Raw genomic sequence first — 16,939 nt, forward strand, 5'->3', positions numbered from 1 at the left:
TTGTAAATTATAACTCTTCAAATACACCATGACATTTTAAATATCCTTTACTAAAATAGCAAATTAGTCAAGAACTTCCATGACAATCTGATTATATCCCTTCAGTCTTAGTTATTAAAGAGATTGTATGACCCTGACATCACACATGCAAAATTCTACCACAGTTAATTTTCCACGTTATAATTAAAAATTGAATACATAAAATGCCATATTTTTAAACTAATAGGATTATTATATTAATAAACTATGCTTGATGTATTATATTAAATTCTGGCTATCACAATTTGGAGGAATATTAACAAAACAGAAAATGTCTAGATCTAAGAAACCAATTAAAGAGTAATGTGAAAATCCATCTTTTGCAGAAAGCTGAAGAAACTAGGATTATTTAACTTAGAGATGAAAAGGTTACATAGAAAAGCACAAATATTTATTCATCCTAAACTCACCGCTGCTTTACTGAACATTTCAGTAGGTGCTGTTCAAGGGTCTAAAGGCACCATGGTAACCTGGACAGATAAGTTCCTACTCTTATGGATCCTGCACCCAGAATGGGAGAAGATGGTGATAAGAAGTAAATGACCTCTACAGGGCAAGGATTTCCTTTTGTTCTGCTCACTTTGGTATTCCCAGTATTTAGTGGGTACTCAACAAATACTGGTGGAATTAGTCAAAAAAGGTTAATATCAGCTAGGGCAGTGGTTCTCAATCTTCCTAATGCCACGGCTCTTTAATACAGCTCCTGTGGGTCACGACCCACAGGTTGAGAACCACTGAGCTAGGGGAAAGTGCTATGCAGAAAACAAAAGAGCAGTAATATAGGAAATAGCATGAAAATAGTAAAAATGTTTTCTGTCTCTTTAAAAACTCTCCCACTCTTTTTTGGGAATTGAACCTGCATCCCTGCCTCAGGCCAGTGGTTGGGAGGGACAGGGGATGTCCTTTGATCTTTGTACCACTGGAGTTGGCTCAACTGGAAATATCCGGACAGAAGTTATAAGACTGACTTCTCTGGAGATAGGATGGATCAGAATTGTAGTTAAACAACAATATCCCGAAGCTGAAAACCCTCCCTTTAAAAGCTCTGTATAACTGCACGATTAGGACAATGGTACTTTAAGGCAGTAGTACCCTTCTCACCATTTGCAGACCAATGAATAAATTCCCTTTCCTTCTCCTCAGACCTCCTTCTGATGTGGGTTTGGAGATAAGTGGCAAGCTTTTGGTAACAAGTAGAGAATAATGGAGGAAGAGGCAAATATATTATGACAGATCAGAAAGCCAGAAAAAGCTTGTTTAAGGAGATGCTGTTAGAACTTAAGACTTAATAACTAAAGTCAGGGGCACTTGCCTGAGATAAGAATGGTTTGACGTTCACACAGAAGACCAGTGTGAGCAAGCCACAGGGTCACAGTAAAGAGTTCAGATTCTACTTAAATTGTTTAGGCAAAATATGCTGGTGGCTTCAAAGGAGGTAAAAACAGTGGAAATGAAGATAGTAGGTAACTTTATACTTTGGAGGTGAGGAGCAGACAAGATTTGTCAATAGGTTTGTTATGTGACACAAGGCCAACTGATGTATTAAGAATGACTTCCAGATCTAGGGTGTGAACAATGGCAATGATATTGCTACTTACTGAAATGGGAAAATCAGGTGAGGATAAGGTTCTAAGCAGGGAGTAGAGAAAGGAGACAAGTTTTACAACTAATATAATTAGGATTTCAAGTACCAGATGGATATTTCAATTTGAAGTTAATAACATGAATTGAGGTAGAGAATTTTTAGTTTGGAAGTTCTTCACATGGACATATTATTCAAAGACATAGGTCTAAAGAGTTATCAGGAAAAAAGGGGACGAGATGATGATTCCATCCATCTCCAGGGGGAAAAGCAAATAATTAAAGAAATATTAAAGTGAGATAAGCATAGTCTGCAAGAGATAGGACAGACTAAGAATCTAACCAGAACAGTAAGAGACTGGACTACTTGCATACATTATAGGCTTTCCACAACAGAGGCATTTCAAGTACAGAAGAAAGGGTAAATGATCATCTGTAGAATTTTTACTGAAGTGATTCCTATAAGGCATAAGAGTTTCCTGAAATGTCCTTCCATGGTACTATTTAGAGAGACTGTTAAGACTTTCCAATTTACTTGATATAATTTATTTAGTTAATAAGTGGATTCCAGCATATAAATCACTGGTATATAAAACATATGTCTGCTAGTTGCCATTAATTGTTACCTGTTTTTGTTAGCAAAAGGTTATCCAGGTGCCTGTCTCCAACTCCAAGTATATACGTAATGACGCAATATCCAGCTGCAATAACAGAACAGAAACTGTGAAAAACACATGAAAACCCAGTTCCATTATTTCACTGCATATAAAAGAGTCTGTGCTATTTTAATTTCAGTTTGCTTCCTATTGCCTTTGATGTCTTATTTAAAATCTCAGATTTACAAACGTCTTTGACTCTATGAAGAGTCTATCGCTTGAAACTCAAAAGAAATTACTATTTGCAACAGAAAAAACATCTTGTAGAATTTTGTTAAATTATAAAATTCACTTGTATTAGAAACCAATTTAGGTTTCAGGAACTTTAATTATAACATGTGTCTCCTATTTCTAATTTTGAATTGGATACATGTTAAAGATAACATTGACAAAGAAGTATTATGCTGGGCACCCTGGGCATTGCTCATGCCTGTAATCCCACCACTCTGGGAGGCCAAGGTGGGTGGGCTGCCTGAGGTCATAGGTTCAAGATCAGCCTGAGCAAGAAGTGAGACCCATCTCTAAAAATAGCTGGGCATTGCAGCGAGTATCTGTAGTCCCAGCTACTTGGGAGGCTGAGGCAAGAGAATCACTTGAGCACTAGAGTTTGAGGTTGCTGTGAGCTATGATGCCATAGCACTTTACTAAGGGTGACAAAGTGAGATTCTGTCTCAAAAAAAAAAGAAAAGAAAAAGAAGTCTTTATAGAAGTACACATAATAAAGTCAACTATCAACCCTCCCATAACCCATAACTGTGTTATCAATAAGATAACAGAAGTATATGAGAATTAAAACAAAAACAAAAGTCTATATAGAGAAACAATCTTGACATGGTAGCACCTAGAAAATCAAATGTATTTGAATGGAAAAGATAATTATGAACATCATATAATCATCTTCTAAAGTATTATGAAAAATTATATGGTCAAGGCTAGAGGCAGAGTTATTGGTTCTAGTTTTATGCTCTTTTATCTTTCTTTTCTAAAAAAGTCTGAAAACCTAGCATTTATTGAATCTACAAAACAGAATTTAGCAAATAGCAACTTCTTATAGCTCTTCTTCCCACTATGTATATTTCTCCCATTAGTAAACTGACAACAAATATAATATGCAAACATGCAAAAGTATATGTTTACAAAACCATGTTTATTTCAGCCCATATGTAGAAACAAGATTGGACTACCTGTTAATAATCAAATTAACCCTGTTCAAATTCAACAAACATTAAAGTTCATTTAACTCAGGTTCTGCAGACCACTGCACAAATCCAAAAGGAAGGTGAGCAACAGTATGCATCATCATTAGACAAATCATTAATTAGTTAATAATAATCAGTTACAATGTACCAAAGACTAGGCTCTTAGCTGGCATCTTACATTCATCATCTCTCGCCCCTTTAATGACAACAGTTAAATATTATAATCATTCTTCAAATGAGACACCTCAGGCTCCAAGAATTAATCAGATTGTCCAAGCTCACTGGGCTAAGGTGTGCATCTAATGTGAAATGTAAGAAAATATAGTTGCATGGAAAGCACTTTTGAAGAGGGGGCTGATTCAGTGGGGTGATTAACTCATTAGGTCTTTTCTCCTTCCTGGCTATGAGGCAAACATGATAGGTGCAGCTGCCGCAGTGTTTGGGAGCATGAGGAAAAGGCCAGGAGAACCACAAAGACTTTGCTGGCCCTAACTACCTTAAGCAGCTAAACAACAGCAATTCCAAATACCTGGTCTTGTTACAAGAAGAAACTCTGGCATGTTTAAGCCACTATTGATAGATTATATTAAATGCAGCTGAGGGAAATTGTTAACACATTTAGTGGTCCACTGGGGAGGACTTAAGCGGTACCTAGAAGAGAGCAGAAGTAGAGCAAACTACACCATACTGGAGGACCAATTTTGCCCCCTTCAGTTTCCATAAAGTTTACTGGAACACATATATGTAAGTTTACTTACATATCATCTTGAGCACTACATGTAGTATATACATCTTCAAATTGGTTTTATAACAACTTTGACTTAAAGTCAAATGTAGAGAAAAACATATATGATCCTGTTTCCCTTCACTTAATAAAGATATGTGAGAATAATTAGTACTATGTATTCCCACATTTACTTGGATGATATAATCTTGACACCTTGCATAATCTATAAAAATGTCCCCAAACTATCATCACTTTCTTCTTCTAACACCCTACCAAGAAAACCAAAATGTTACTTCTTTTTTTTTTTTTTTTGAGCCAGAGTCTCACTTCGTCACCCACAGTATGAGTGCTGTGGCATCATAGCTCATAGCAACCTCAAACTCCTGGGCTCTTGCCTCAGCCTCCCAAGTAGCTGGGACTATAGGCGCTCACCACAATGCCCGGCTATCTTTTTTAGAGACAGGGTCTTGCTCTGGGAATCTACCTGCCTTGGTCTCACAGACTGCTGGGATTATAGGCAATCTACCATGCCCAGCCTCAAAATGTTACTTTCTAAAATGAAAGTTACATAAAAATGTATATGACAATGTCTAACAATCAAGATTCTAGCTCAAAAGAACAACTTTATTAAGTACCGAATCTTTTAATGAAAAACTCAAATAATCACTTTCATCCTCCAACTCACAAAAACATAACAGATTATTTGATAACACAGCAAGACACACAGAACAAAAGGAGGCTATTCATGATGAGGGGAAGGCCTGCGACCAAATCAGTTACTGAGGGATGAATAAATGTGTAATGTTGGGAAACGAGAGGGGAGTAAGATCTAATTTGAATTTAACTGCCCAGTAGGTATGATAATTTAAATTTCTACTTCTTTTCCACATGAAAAAGCCAGTCATATTTTCAATAGCTTTTGGGGAAAAATGGACCGTTATATAAAAAGACATGATGCTATGACACTTAAGCATATACCTGTAATATAGTGTTCTGATAATTTTACTAAGGGAACAGGATTTTCAAATTTTAGTCAATATTTATAGAATATGTGTAAATAGGTATTTCAAGTGGAAAAAGTTAAAATTCCTTTATTAGACTGATTTGTCAACCAAAAAAGTTTATAGTAACTATTCTGAAAGTCATTTAAGGAGATGAAATACAATTATTTTAGAGTATACAAAATACTACATGTAATAATACTAGGTGTGATGTGACAAAGATGGCCAAACTTTCTTTCATATACTTTTCATCCAGAGGTTGGGTCTATATCTTTCCCTTGAATCCAGGCAGGCTCCATGACTGGTCTGATCAATAGAATAGGACAGAAGTGATACAGCACTGGCTTTCCAGATCAGGAATTCAGAAATGAACATTTTCCACTCCCTGTATTCTAGAATATGCTTACTCTTGGAACCTATCTCTGAGAAGTCCAAGCCACAGAGAGGCCATGTATGGGTGATCTACTGACAACCCAGCTAAAAGACAGTGTAAACTGCCAGGCAGGTGAGCGATCCATTTTGGGTGTTACGTCTAAATGCTTTGTAGTTTTTTTGTGAGGACAGGAAAACACAGACTTGAAGCTGTGAAAAAAACAGAAAAGAACAGAAATGGGGAAAAGAAGGAAAGCAGGAGGGAAAAGACAGAAAAGAGGTAGAAATACAGAGTCAGAAGGCAAGGGGAACCATTTTCTTTCAAGGGCTTCAATCAGAAATTTTTAGTCTTTAAATCTAAATACACTGGATGTGACCAAATTTAGCACTCTCAGTTATATGAAAGATGTTTATATTCTTACAGTAAAAATAAAAGTTAAAACTATAAAGGATTTTAATATATGTATATACAATATTTTATCAATGGTCTCAAAGTTCCTTTTCTTTATACAAACATTTATCATTAAGAATAAATTTGGGAATAAGTGATGAGGTCAAAAATAATGTGAAATACTACTTCACAAGAGTGTTGTGCAAACCAAAAATATCCTGTGCAAGAAAGCAGTGACTAAATCATAAAATAATATATACAAGCTAAAGTATAGTTCTAAAATGTCCAGAAAGCCCTCTTCTTGCTCCCCTGGCTCTGCCTGCTTAAAAACGGACACAAATATGAACATAAACAACCCCATGCAGGAACCCTCTTAACAGCACCATTATCTTAGCTCCTGAGTTGTATCCAAAGCACAATTATTTCTGACTGAGTTTCTCATGGCCTACATACTTGGAGTTACTCAAAAATAGGGATCATCCAGAGCAGTGGTTCTCAACTGTCCTAATGCCGTGACCCTTTAATACAGTTCCTCATGTTGTGGTGACCGCCAACCTATGGTTGGGGGTGACCACAACATGAGGAACTGTATTAAAGGGTGATGGTATTATTAAAGGGTTGCAGCATTAGGATGGTTGAGAACTACTGATGTAGAGAAAAATTAGCTTCTAGGAAAAGATACCTTGTAAATGTAAAATATTTCAGTGATTGCAAAGATAATTCATTAAAGACTAAATAGAATTTATACCTTGCTACTACTATTATGTCAAAGCATTAATGAGTCTTTTATCAATAATTTATCTTTTACTTTTCTCCTTACAGAGCATTTAAGTCTTAACATGTTTCAAATGTGTAAGCACATGGCACTATCAGGATGGCCTGCTTGTTTATACTGAAATGTATCAAAGAAAGAGCCTGAAAAACTTACCACAGCTTTTAACGTAAGTGTCCATGACTTCAGCACTAATCCCATTTGGCCCATTCTCACTTGGTGCATATTTTCTAAAAAAGTTCTGAAAAGACATCATTTATATGTTTAAGAATTGAAAACAGTCAAAAACACTTAGGTATTTTAAAATTACATATAATGACCAACAAGAATCTGATTTTAAAATTTGTAGAAATACAGTAAGAGAGCCAGTTGCAGGGGCTCCCACCTATCGTTTCAGTGTTTTGAGAGGCCACCACAGGAAGCTTTCTTCAGGCTAGGAGTATGAGACCAGCCTAGGTAATACAGCAAGGCCCCATCTCTTAAAAAAAAAAAAAAAGAAGAAGAAAAAGAAGAAATTATCCAGGTGTAGTATATGCTTATAGTCCTAGGTACTCAGGAGGCTGAGGTGGGAGGTCACGGTGAGCTATGATCAGAGCTACTATATTTCAGTCCGGGCAGCAAAGTGAGACCCTGTCTCCAAACAAATGAATATTTTTATATTTTTGTTTTAAATATTTTTCTTACATAGAGAAAAAGGAAAATTATATTTTAAAAATTACAAAATAAATCATTCAGATATGGTAAGAATTAATCCACATATTTTAAAGGTAAGAAAATTCCAAAGATACACACTGCTTTATCCTTTATTGTAAGGAACAATTCACCTTTTCTCATATTAAAGGGAGGCAAGAGATTGGAGGGAGAAGACAGGGTCTTAAAAAAATAAGTACACAAGGACTGTGCGGAGTGGTTCAAGCCCTTAATCCTAGCATTCTCCAGGCGGGGAGATTGCCTGTGGCGAGTGCCTGTAGTCCTAGCTACTTCAGAGGCTGAGGCAAGAAGACCACTTGAGCCCAAGAGTCTGAGGTTGCTGTGAGTTGTAACGCCATGACAAGCTACTAAGGGTAACAAAGTGAGACTCTTTACTTAAAAAAAAAAAAAAAAAAATTAATAAATAAAAACAATTGTACAAAAAGATATATGAGTAAGAATATCATTATAGCCCTGTTTTGCATTACAACAAAAATTGAAATAATCAAAATATTTACCATTTAAGAGTCAAATTACAGTATTTCTGTACTTTGAAAAATATTGTAGCCATAAACTAACAAATTTTTACTCTGTTTACCAATTAGCTCCTGATCTGCTATTATGTGTCATGTACAGAATATACTCATTCAAGGAAATGAGAATTTATATACATTAACACAGAGGAATTTCCCATTGTGAACAATGTTTTCTTCTGAAGAAAGGGGGGAAAACCTTAAGTAAAAAAGGATAATTAAAAAGGACTTTTATTCTTAACTCCATATACATTTTATAAAGAGTGACTTTTTAATATGAACATCTTTATGAATTTATCTTTAAAATGGATACTCTACCTGAATACTTCCCTCTGTATCAAGAACTTCAGCAACAGGAACTGACTGGATAAACTGCATGAAGCCTACACAGAAATGAAGGCACTGAGTCAAGCACAGATAATGGGCAGGAAATAAAAACAGAGGTTCTGCTAAGAGGCGTCTTCACCCATAACTGCATAAATACTCCACAAGTGAGTAACTTAAAAAGGTCTATGAATACTACATTACGTTTATACTAGCTTTTATGTCATACTAACTAAAAGAAAACATTTTTTTTTAAATTAAGCTGATTTAATCTCTGTGTTTCTCCAGGCTAATTTCTATTATTGAAACATGTAGGACACAAAGTCATAACTAAGTTTCTTAAATTTTGCATAAAAATTTTCTTCTTTCTGTGCTTTTATAACACACACCAATTAAAAACATTCCAAATTTAAAATCACTCTAAGAAAGCTGGGGCTGTCGAATACAATCTGCACACCCTACGTAATGGGTTTGAAATGTACGTAAGTCCAGCGATTCCTTTAGTCTAAGACTTTATTTTCTGTTATTTCTTAGAAATGATGTGAGAGGTAAGTATAAATCACTTAAACTAACAAAAAGAAATAAAAGGGGATACTAAATGGGAAAAATGAGAAAAAAGTTAATCTAGTAAATCTGAGGACAACATAGGAGGATAAAATAACAAACATATAGATATAGATATATAGACATATAAAGCTGAATGAAGGAAATGTTATTTCAGAATCATAAATAATCATGATCTGGTTAGGTGAGCCTTTCATTATAATTTTGAAGTAAATTATAAGATTGTATACCCTTTGAAGAAACATCTCATTTATTCTTATATCACAAATACAGGATAGTCTGTATTAATTCACTTAACAGGTATTTATTATTATTCTAATACGTAGCAAGAACTTTGCTAAGTAAGCAAAAATAAATGCTTGACCCATACATCATAAAGTTTGCAATTTCTATTGGGATAGATACTATGATTGAAAGGGGACTATGACAGGGAATAGTGTAGGAAGACTTGAGTTTTAGTAGGGATCAAAGGACATCTCACATGTGAGCCGTGTTTTTAAGCATAACAAAGTTAATAGGTAAAGCTATGGAGAAGCACATTGAAGCACATTTGCACTCTTAAAAGATCATTATGAGAGGAAAATAAAAAGAATTAGACCATCAAAAAGATTTGGTAGTGGCCAGGGAGAAGGACAGAAAAACGAAAACAGGTATTTTGTTTCTCCAACGTACCATACCTACTGGCATAAAGCTCTAAGAGTAATATGACTATGGGATTACAATAAGCATTTGGCAAGAATTCCTAGGGCATTTTCTGCTAAACTTTAAGAGATTATTCAATCTTAAAAAGACTGAGATGCATGAGGTTTGTGTATACACACACACTCACAAACTAAGTTGAAATATATAAAATAGGATTTAGTTGATACCATTTGCTGAATAGCTTTTAAAAACTGAACATAGCACAAAGCCTTTCTGGGTCTTAGAATTATAACTCAGGACACAGATTACCTTATAAGAAACTACTAATTTCCACTAGTTTGAATATTAAAAAAAATTATAAAAGTGTTAATTTTTTTCTGAATATGCTATTTTATGATGACAGGAGAGAGGGAGGGATGGGGAAGGAAGGAAGGAAGGAAGAGGAAGGAATAAAGGGAGGAAAGGAAGAAGAGGGAGGGAAGAGGGAGGGCAGCGGGTACGTAAGTAACTTCAATCTCTAACATTTTTAACAATTTCCAAATTAAAAAAGAGATACTTTACATCTTTCCTGGATGGATTTGGAGAACATTCTCCTAAGTAAAGTATTACAAGAATGGAAAAGCAATCATCCAATGTACTCAATAAGAATAGGAAACTAGTAGATGAACAACTACATGCACCCCCCCCCAAAAAAAACCATATTTAAATTCAACTAGGGTGGGCAGGAGGAGGGGGAGTTGGCAAATTCTCACCTAACGGGTACAATAGGACAGCACCTATGGCTCATAGGGCCATATATACCCATATACCTAGGGTGGTGCGTTCTAACCCAGCCCTGGCCAAACTGCAACAAAAAGTAGCCAGGCATTGTGGCAGGTGCCTGTAGTCCCTCCCAGCTACTCGGGAGGCTGAGGCAAGAGAATCGCCTAAGCCCAAGAGCTGGAGGTTGCTGTGAGCTATGATGGCATAGCACTCTACCACGGGCAACAGAGTGAGACTCTGTCTCTTAAAAAAAAAAAAATTAAATTAAATTAAAAGGGTACAATAAAGGGGTGTATACACCTCCTGGGTGAAGGGCTCATCTATAACTTGGACTTTACCTAATAAATACAAACAATGTAACCTAATCATTTGTATCCATACACTAATCTGAAATTTAAAAAAAAGAGAGAGACACATAATTATTGGACATTGATATAAGCAGTCATGATATAAAATAAACTTACCATGCTTTGTACTAGTGGCTAATACTTTATAAGGAGTCAATTTCAGATCCAGATTTTCTTTCCGTAACAGCTTTTGATCAAAAGATAAAATATTTTAACTAAATGTAAAGATTGTTAAAAGAGTTTTGTGAGCAAATATTATAAGAATTTAACATAATACAGATTTAGGAGGTAAATGTAAATTAACTAAATTGATTAACTTTTATCATCAAATTAAATTTATTAAGCACTTACATGACAGTATGCTAAATCTGTGATCTACTCTAATTCTGTCAGCAGTTTTAAATGAACAGTAAATGTTCCTCCTACTACTTATGCAGTATTTTCTGCACATAAAATATTTTGGAACTCAGAAAAAATGAAATAAGGGCAACATATTTTTAAAGCCAGGGTCAGGAATAGAAATTTAAATACAAATAAATAAATAAAATAGAGTAAGAAAAATCTTACTAAATCTGACACTGAGAGAACTCAATTTAGAAAACATTTTTTTTTTTTTTTTTTGAGACAGAGCCTCAAGCTGTCCCCTTGGGTAGAGTGCAGTGGCATCACAGCTCACAGCAACTTCCAACTCCTAGGCTCAAGTGAGTCTCTTGCATCAGCCTCCCAAGTAGCTAGGACCACAGGCACCTGCCACAACGCCCGGCTATTTTTTGGTTGCAGCCGTCATTGTTTGTTTGGCGGGCCTGGGCTGGACTCGAACCTGCCACCTTAGGTGTATGTGGCTGGTGCCTTAGCCACTTGAGCCAGAGGCGCCGAGCCTAGAAAACATTTTTTAATGGAATACATGTGGTTTCTTCTTATATTCATCATAGGAACCATTCTGAGTGTATAAAATGACTAATGTTTAAATGACCTTGTTCAAGGTCAAGTGGAAACTGTTGAACTTTGTAGGGTTATACTTGAATATTAGAAAAACTTCTACCTCTGTGAATGGCGTTATGTGCCAAACCATAGTTTTCTAAAATGAAATAATGTTCCATCACCATGAGGTTATTTTCACCTTGTCCATGAGTGAAATGATTTGAAGAATAAGTTGATCTTGGCGTAAATCATCTCCATGCTTAAATATAACTGGATATTTCCCTCCATCTTCTGTCTTAAAGAACAGCTGTGCAGGCATAAGGGCACTCTGAAAAATAAAAATACTATTTTCCAATTTGGATATAAATTAATGCACAAAGATTTACCATACACAGAAGAAAATGCTGATATAGACAATAAACACACAAGTAAATAGGACCTACAAAACCAAGTTGGGCTGTCAGTGAGATACATTAGGGCCCTGGAGAGAATAATGAGCTTGCCAATACTGGAAATTCACATGGCATCACATGGTGCAGAGAGCACAGCTCTGAAATCAGTCATGAATATGAATTTAGGCTCTGCCAGGTACTAAACAAATGATCTTGTACATATTTTTTAACTTGTTTCCTCACCTGCAAAATAAGGTTAATACCCTTTCTGCAGAGTTGTTAAGGCAATTGGAAATGGTATAGGTCAAGGGTCTGGCACCATGCCTGACACACAGCAGACATTCCCTATATGTCCATTATCATTATTCCTATTATTAGAGAAATACTGGAATAAATATGATGAAATAGTACAGCATAAAAATATACCAGATGAAAAGTCAAGATCACTGCTTTATAACTGCAGGAGTACTTGTTTGGGACCAAACGTATTTTGGATTTTGAACTTTCTCATGTTTTGGAATATTTACATATACGTATTGAGATATCCTAGAGATGGGGCCCAAATCTAAGCATGAAATTCATTTATTCAATATACATTTCACATAAATAGAATAGTAATTTTATACTATATATTTTAATAATTTTATATATGAAACAAGATATTGACTATATTTTGACTGTGACCTGACATTAAATCAGATGTGGAATATTCTACTTGTGGCATCATACCAGTGTTCAAAATATTTCAGAATTTGCAGCATTTTAGATTTTGTATTTTTGGTTTAGACATGCTTCATCTGCACCTGTTAGGCAGCTTTAAAACTCAAACTTCTCACTTATATAATGAAAAGAGATCTCAAATATCCATCTTTTATTCTGGAATAATTATACATTTTCCCTAGAATCTTTCCTTTAATTACACAAACCCTCTAAGTTAGTTTAAGTATATGTTTAAATCTAAACAAATTAAATTCTCTTTACAAGGAGGAAATTGTAGAGGACACCAAGAGACAGATGACCTCTAAGCAAGATGATTTACAGCTGAGGGGTGGACTCTGGGGCGACTTGTCCAGGACTAAGTTAGTTTCAGTCTATGTTTAAATCTAAAGAAATTAAATTCTCTTTACAAGGGGGAAATCATAAAAAAACACAAGCAAAACGGCGTGCTAAGAAGATCACTACTTGGGAAAGAGGCCCTATTGATTTGGATTACTGAGAAAAAATGACATAAGATGGGAATTCGGACAAATTTACAATGACCCCCCAAAAAAACCAAATAAGTCATACAGATTTTCAAAAATGATAATCTTAATTTGCATAAACCAAGGGAAATAATAGCATAGAAGGTATCACACAGAGGACTGAACAGACAGAGCAAACAGCAAAATGTGATAACAGGACTGAAGTAGTAAATACGCAGCTGTTTACTGTAAGATTCTTTCAACTTTGTTGTATGTTTGAAAACTTTCCTATAAAATGTTGGAAAAAAATACGTGAAAAATGCTTTAAAGAATATGTTTAGAACTTTTAAACTCAAGTGGGCTAAAATCTTGAACATTCACTTACCTTAAATTTGAAAGATCCTTTTATCATCTTTGGTGACAAACTATTTCCTAAACTACCTAAAGCCCTAGTTCACAAAGGTTCAAGAAAAAAACTGAAAGTGATCTTCAAAAAGACAAGTGACAGGCAGAAGGATTTTTGTTGTGATTTCCCCTTTCACATCCAAAACTGAACCTGAATTTAGGTGTCATCTGAAATCTACAGCAAAATGACAACCACAGGATAAGCAGTACTAATTCCAGTGCCCCACGGGGGTCCACTCCCCATGAATATCTAAGCTCATGTCTACAAAACACTCTTTAAAAATACTTCAAAACAGGGTCCCTAACCTTTTCAGTTCTAAGAAGTTCTGAAACGGGCAACAGGAATCCACAGATCCCCTGTACGTGTATGCAGACATTTTGGTGCATTTGTAAGCACATGGGCAATTTTCTAAAGTGTACAACGCCATCACTTTCACCAGATTCACAAAGGTATCCATGACCTAAAAATGATCATGGATTTTCTAGTTAGGTGGTAACTCCACATAGAGATATCGACATAACTAAAATTATGTAGTAGTGCAAGAAGGCACTTGCGTGAGTGCATAGCTTCCCACTGTGGCAGAAGCCTGAGATAACTCTGACCTCCAACTCAGAATTTTCAAGAACGCTCACATAACTTACGGGCTGAAAGAAAAATATCAGGACTGGAAATTCAGATAAAAATAAAAGATTTCTCATGATATTTGATTAACCATTTACTTTCTGTATATAAGGTACAATTGTAATATTTTATAACTAATAAGAAAACAGATCTAGAATTCACCTAATAATAGTGGCAGATGTACATTCTTATATTTCACTCTTACAACGCCTGCTCTATGTCCTTAGAAAATAAGAACATCAGAAGCTGGTCTTGTCTGGGAGTCCTAGCCCAGAGAAACGTCAGCTGTTACATATATATGGCCTTGTATACAGCGTTTTATATTGTGCTTATAACCTAAATACAAACTAAAAAATATTTACATTATATCCCCATACCAGTATTTTTACATTGCAGATTGCAATCTATTAATGAATTTTAAGACCAATTTAAAAGGCTATAAGCAAAAAATTAAAGCAAAAGACAAATTTTTAAAAAATAGAATAATTTTTTAAAGAATAGAAACCAACCATCCATAACATGCAGTAAGGTGAAGTAAGTATTGCTTTATGAAGCTTATGGTTCAGTTGTTGAATAGTTAACAGGTTGCCTTGAAATATACCTCTTAAAAAATATGAACTATTTTCTACTACAATTGCACTACTTTTTATATACATTAATTACTGTCCTATGAGCCTTTTCTTCCTGGCTGCAAAGAAATGCTCAATGCAACTTATGCCCTGTCATTACTTGAATCTCAAAATCTAAAACTCCATGTTTCACAGAGATCTTTCAGTATGATGCGTAGCAGGTCATGGTGTTCAGTCCTTTGGCCCTTTGGACTGAATAGAGAAGGAAACCGCATCAGCTATTTATGCCTGAACTTGGTGAGCTATTAAGGACTAAAGGGAATTGCTACTTAAAAATATTTAAAAAAAAACTTAATGAGCTCGGAGCTGTGGCTCATGCTGGTAATCCTAGCACTCTGGGAGGCCAAGGTGGGTAGACTGCCTGAGCAAGAGTGAGACCCCATTTCTAAAAATAGGCACTGTGGCGGAAGCCTGTAGTCCCAGCTACCTGGGAGGCTGAGGCAAGAGAATTGCTTGAGCTTAGGAGTTTGAGGTTGCTGTGAGCTATGATGATACAGAAAACTACTGAGGGAGACAAATAAAACTGTGCCTCAAAAAAAAAAAAAAAAATCCTTGAGTTTCATAGAACAGATATCAGACTGAGAAATGTTAAAAAGGTCAACTGGAACTCATCTCTAACTATATGAACTCATAAACTACACACATAAGTTGTTCAACTTACCTTTTATAAGAAAAACAACTTACATGAAGAATAGTACTTGCAGACTTGTTTAACAATTAGTTTAAAGAATTACGTATGAAGAAACCCACTCCATATAAAATTATTTTATATACTTCATATAAAAATACTTAGGCACTGGTAATACAAAAAGATCTTAAAACACAATGATAAATAAAAATTACCTTTTAACCTAACACTTAGTAAATCAAGTAAAAGTATAGATACTTTCTGCACGTAATTTTCCAAGGAAGTATCTGATTTAGTTATAAAGAACTATGTTCCAATCACACACATTACATATCCATCACAATTACCTTAAATAAAGTAGCTGTTTCTGGAATGATTCCTCTAATTTTCACCTGAGGTTCTAAAGGCAATGGAATAAGTTCCACATCTGATAAATTCATCTTCTCATTATCTCCAAGCAATGCCTGTAGTCTCTCATTCTAGAAGAATAAATCAGAAAAGATTAATTAGGTTAAAATGGAAGAGTAGTTTCTAAAACATACAGAAAAGACATAAAAAATGATTCTATTAACTTGAAAACATTTACAAAGCACCAAACAAATATAAAGGAGATAGTGCCTATGTGAGAGATGGAACACACAAATAATCCACCTAACGACAGCAGTAGCATGCTTTAAAAGGAGCAATCCCTGGAATATGAAAGGCTGGACTGTCACAGAAAGGATGGAGAATACATTTCACTTGCTACAGCTAGGGAAGAATCAGTAATATATTCAAGTTGGACCTAAAAATTCAACTTCTCCTTCCCAAGGATTTGTGAAGCCACAGAGAGAAACTGTAATTTCATGTGAAGCTTAATTTTGCATGACCAAATATTAAGCAAGAATTTTATTATGCTGTCCCAGTCCACTTTTTGAGTTTAAAAAGGAAATTTAATTCACTTGCAGGAACTTGGACCCTACTTTCTACCTTTCATTGAGTCTGTGTGATCAAACTTTTCCTGAGATATTATCGTCATTCATTTTCTTTAGCTCATATATACACTGCATTAAACTAACATTTCAGAAAGTAATAAATTTAAGTCAGGGTGAAACAGCTTCATTATTTAGCAACATCTATCCTGTTTATGTGAAGCTCTTCTACTCAATTTTGAAAGAACAATATCTTTTAAAAGCTAAGAGCCTTGCATTCCTTAGGTAAGTGAACTTGTTTATTTCAAGAGGAAAACTTCACTTGCCCATCCCAGCAGTGCAAGGCACTTCAGCTGTAATGATACCATGAAGCAGAAGTGCTTGATGTTGCTGTGTATGCATCAGAGCAAAGAATTCTGGAATTACAGAGATAGACGTTAAGAAAACCATGTTTCCACTCAGTGCCTGTAGCTTGGTGGCTAGGATGCCAGCCACATACGCTGGAGCCGGCAGGTTCAAATCCAGCCTGGGCCTGCCAAACAACAGTGACAACTACAACCAAAAAAATAAAATAGCCAGGCATTATGGTGAGCACCTGTAGTCCCATCTACTTGGGAGGGTGATGCAAGAAAATCTCTTAAAGCCAAGAG

General features: G+C 35.3%; 1 protein-coding gene across 3 annotated transcripts in view; it reads right to left on the bottom strand.

Moving 5' to 3' along the window:
• The window catches only part of PIK3C3 (phosphatidylinositol 3-kinase catalytic subunit type 3), a 135,000-nt gene that overhangs the window by 33,043 nt on the left and 85,018 nt on the right, over window positions 1-16,939 (bottom strand). For 2 of the 3 annotated variants that reach the window (XM_003784732.2, XM_023510241.1), the window contains 6 exons: window positions 15,726-15,857; window positions 11,721-11,849; window positions 10,718-10,787; window positions 8,280-8,344; window positions 6,895-6,979; window positions 2,247-2,321 (listed from right to left, as the gene is read on the bottom strand). In XM_003784732.2, coding sequence (XP_003784780.1) covers window positions 2,247-2,321; window positions 6,895-6,979; window positions 8,280-8,344; window positions 10,718-10,787; window positions 11,721-11,849; window positions 15,726-15,857 — 556 coding nt within the window. The remainder of the gene's footprint in view (window positions 1-2,246; window positions 2,322-6,894; window positions 6,980-8,279; window positions 8,345-10,717; window positions 10,788-11,720; window positions 11,850-15,725; window positions 15,858-16,939) is intronic. The other variant, XR_002772042.1, reaches the window with a different exon arrangement.

The sequence above is a fragment of the Otolemur garnettii genome, unplaced genomic scaffold (genome assembly GCF_000181295.1).
Source record: "Otolemur garnettii isolate 467f Iridium unplaced genomic scaffold, OtoGar3 scaffold00012, whole genome shotgun sequence".
NCBI classification, from domain to species: domain Eukaryota; kingdom Metazoa; phylum Chordata; class Mammalia; order Primates; family Galagidae; genus Otolemur; species Otolemur garnettii.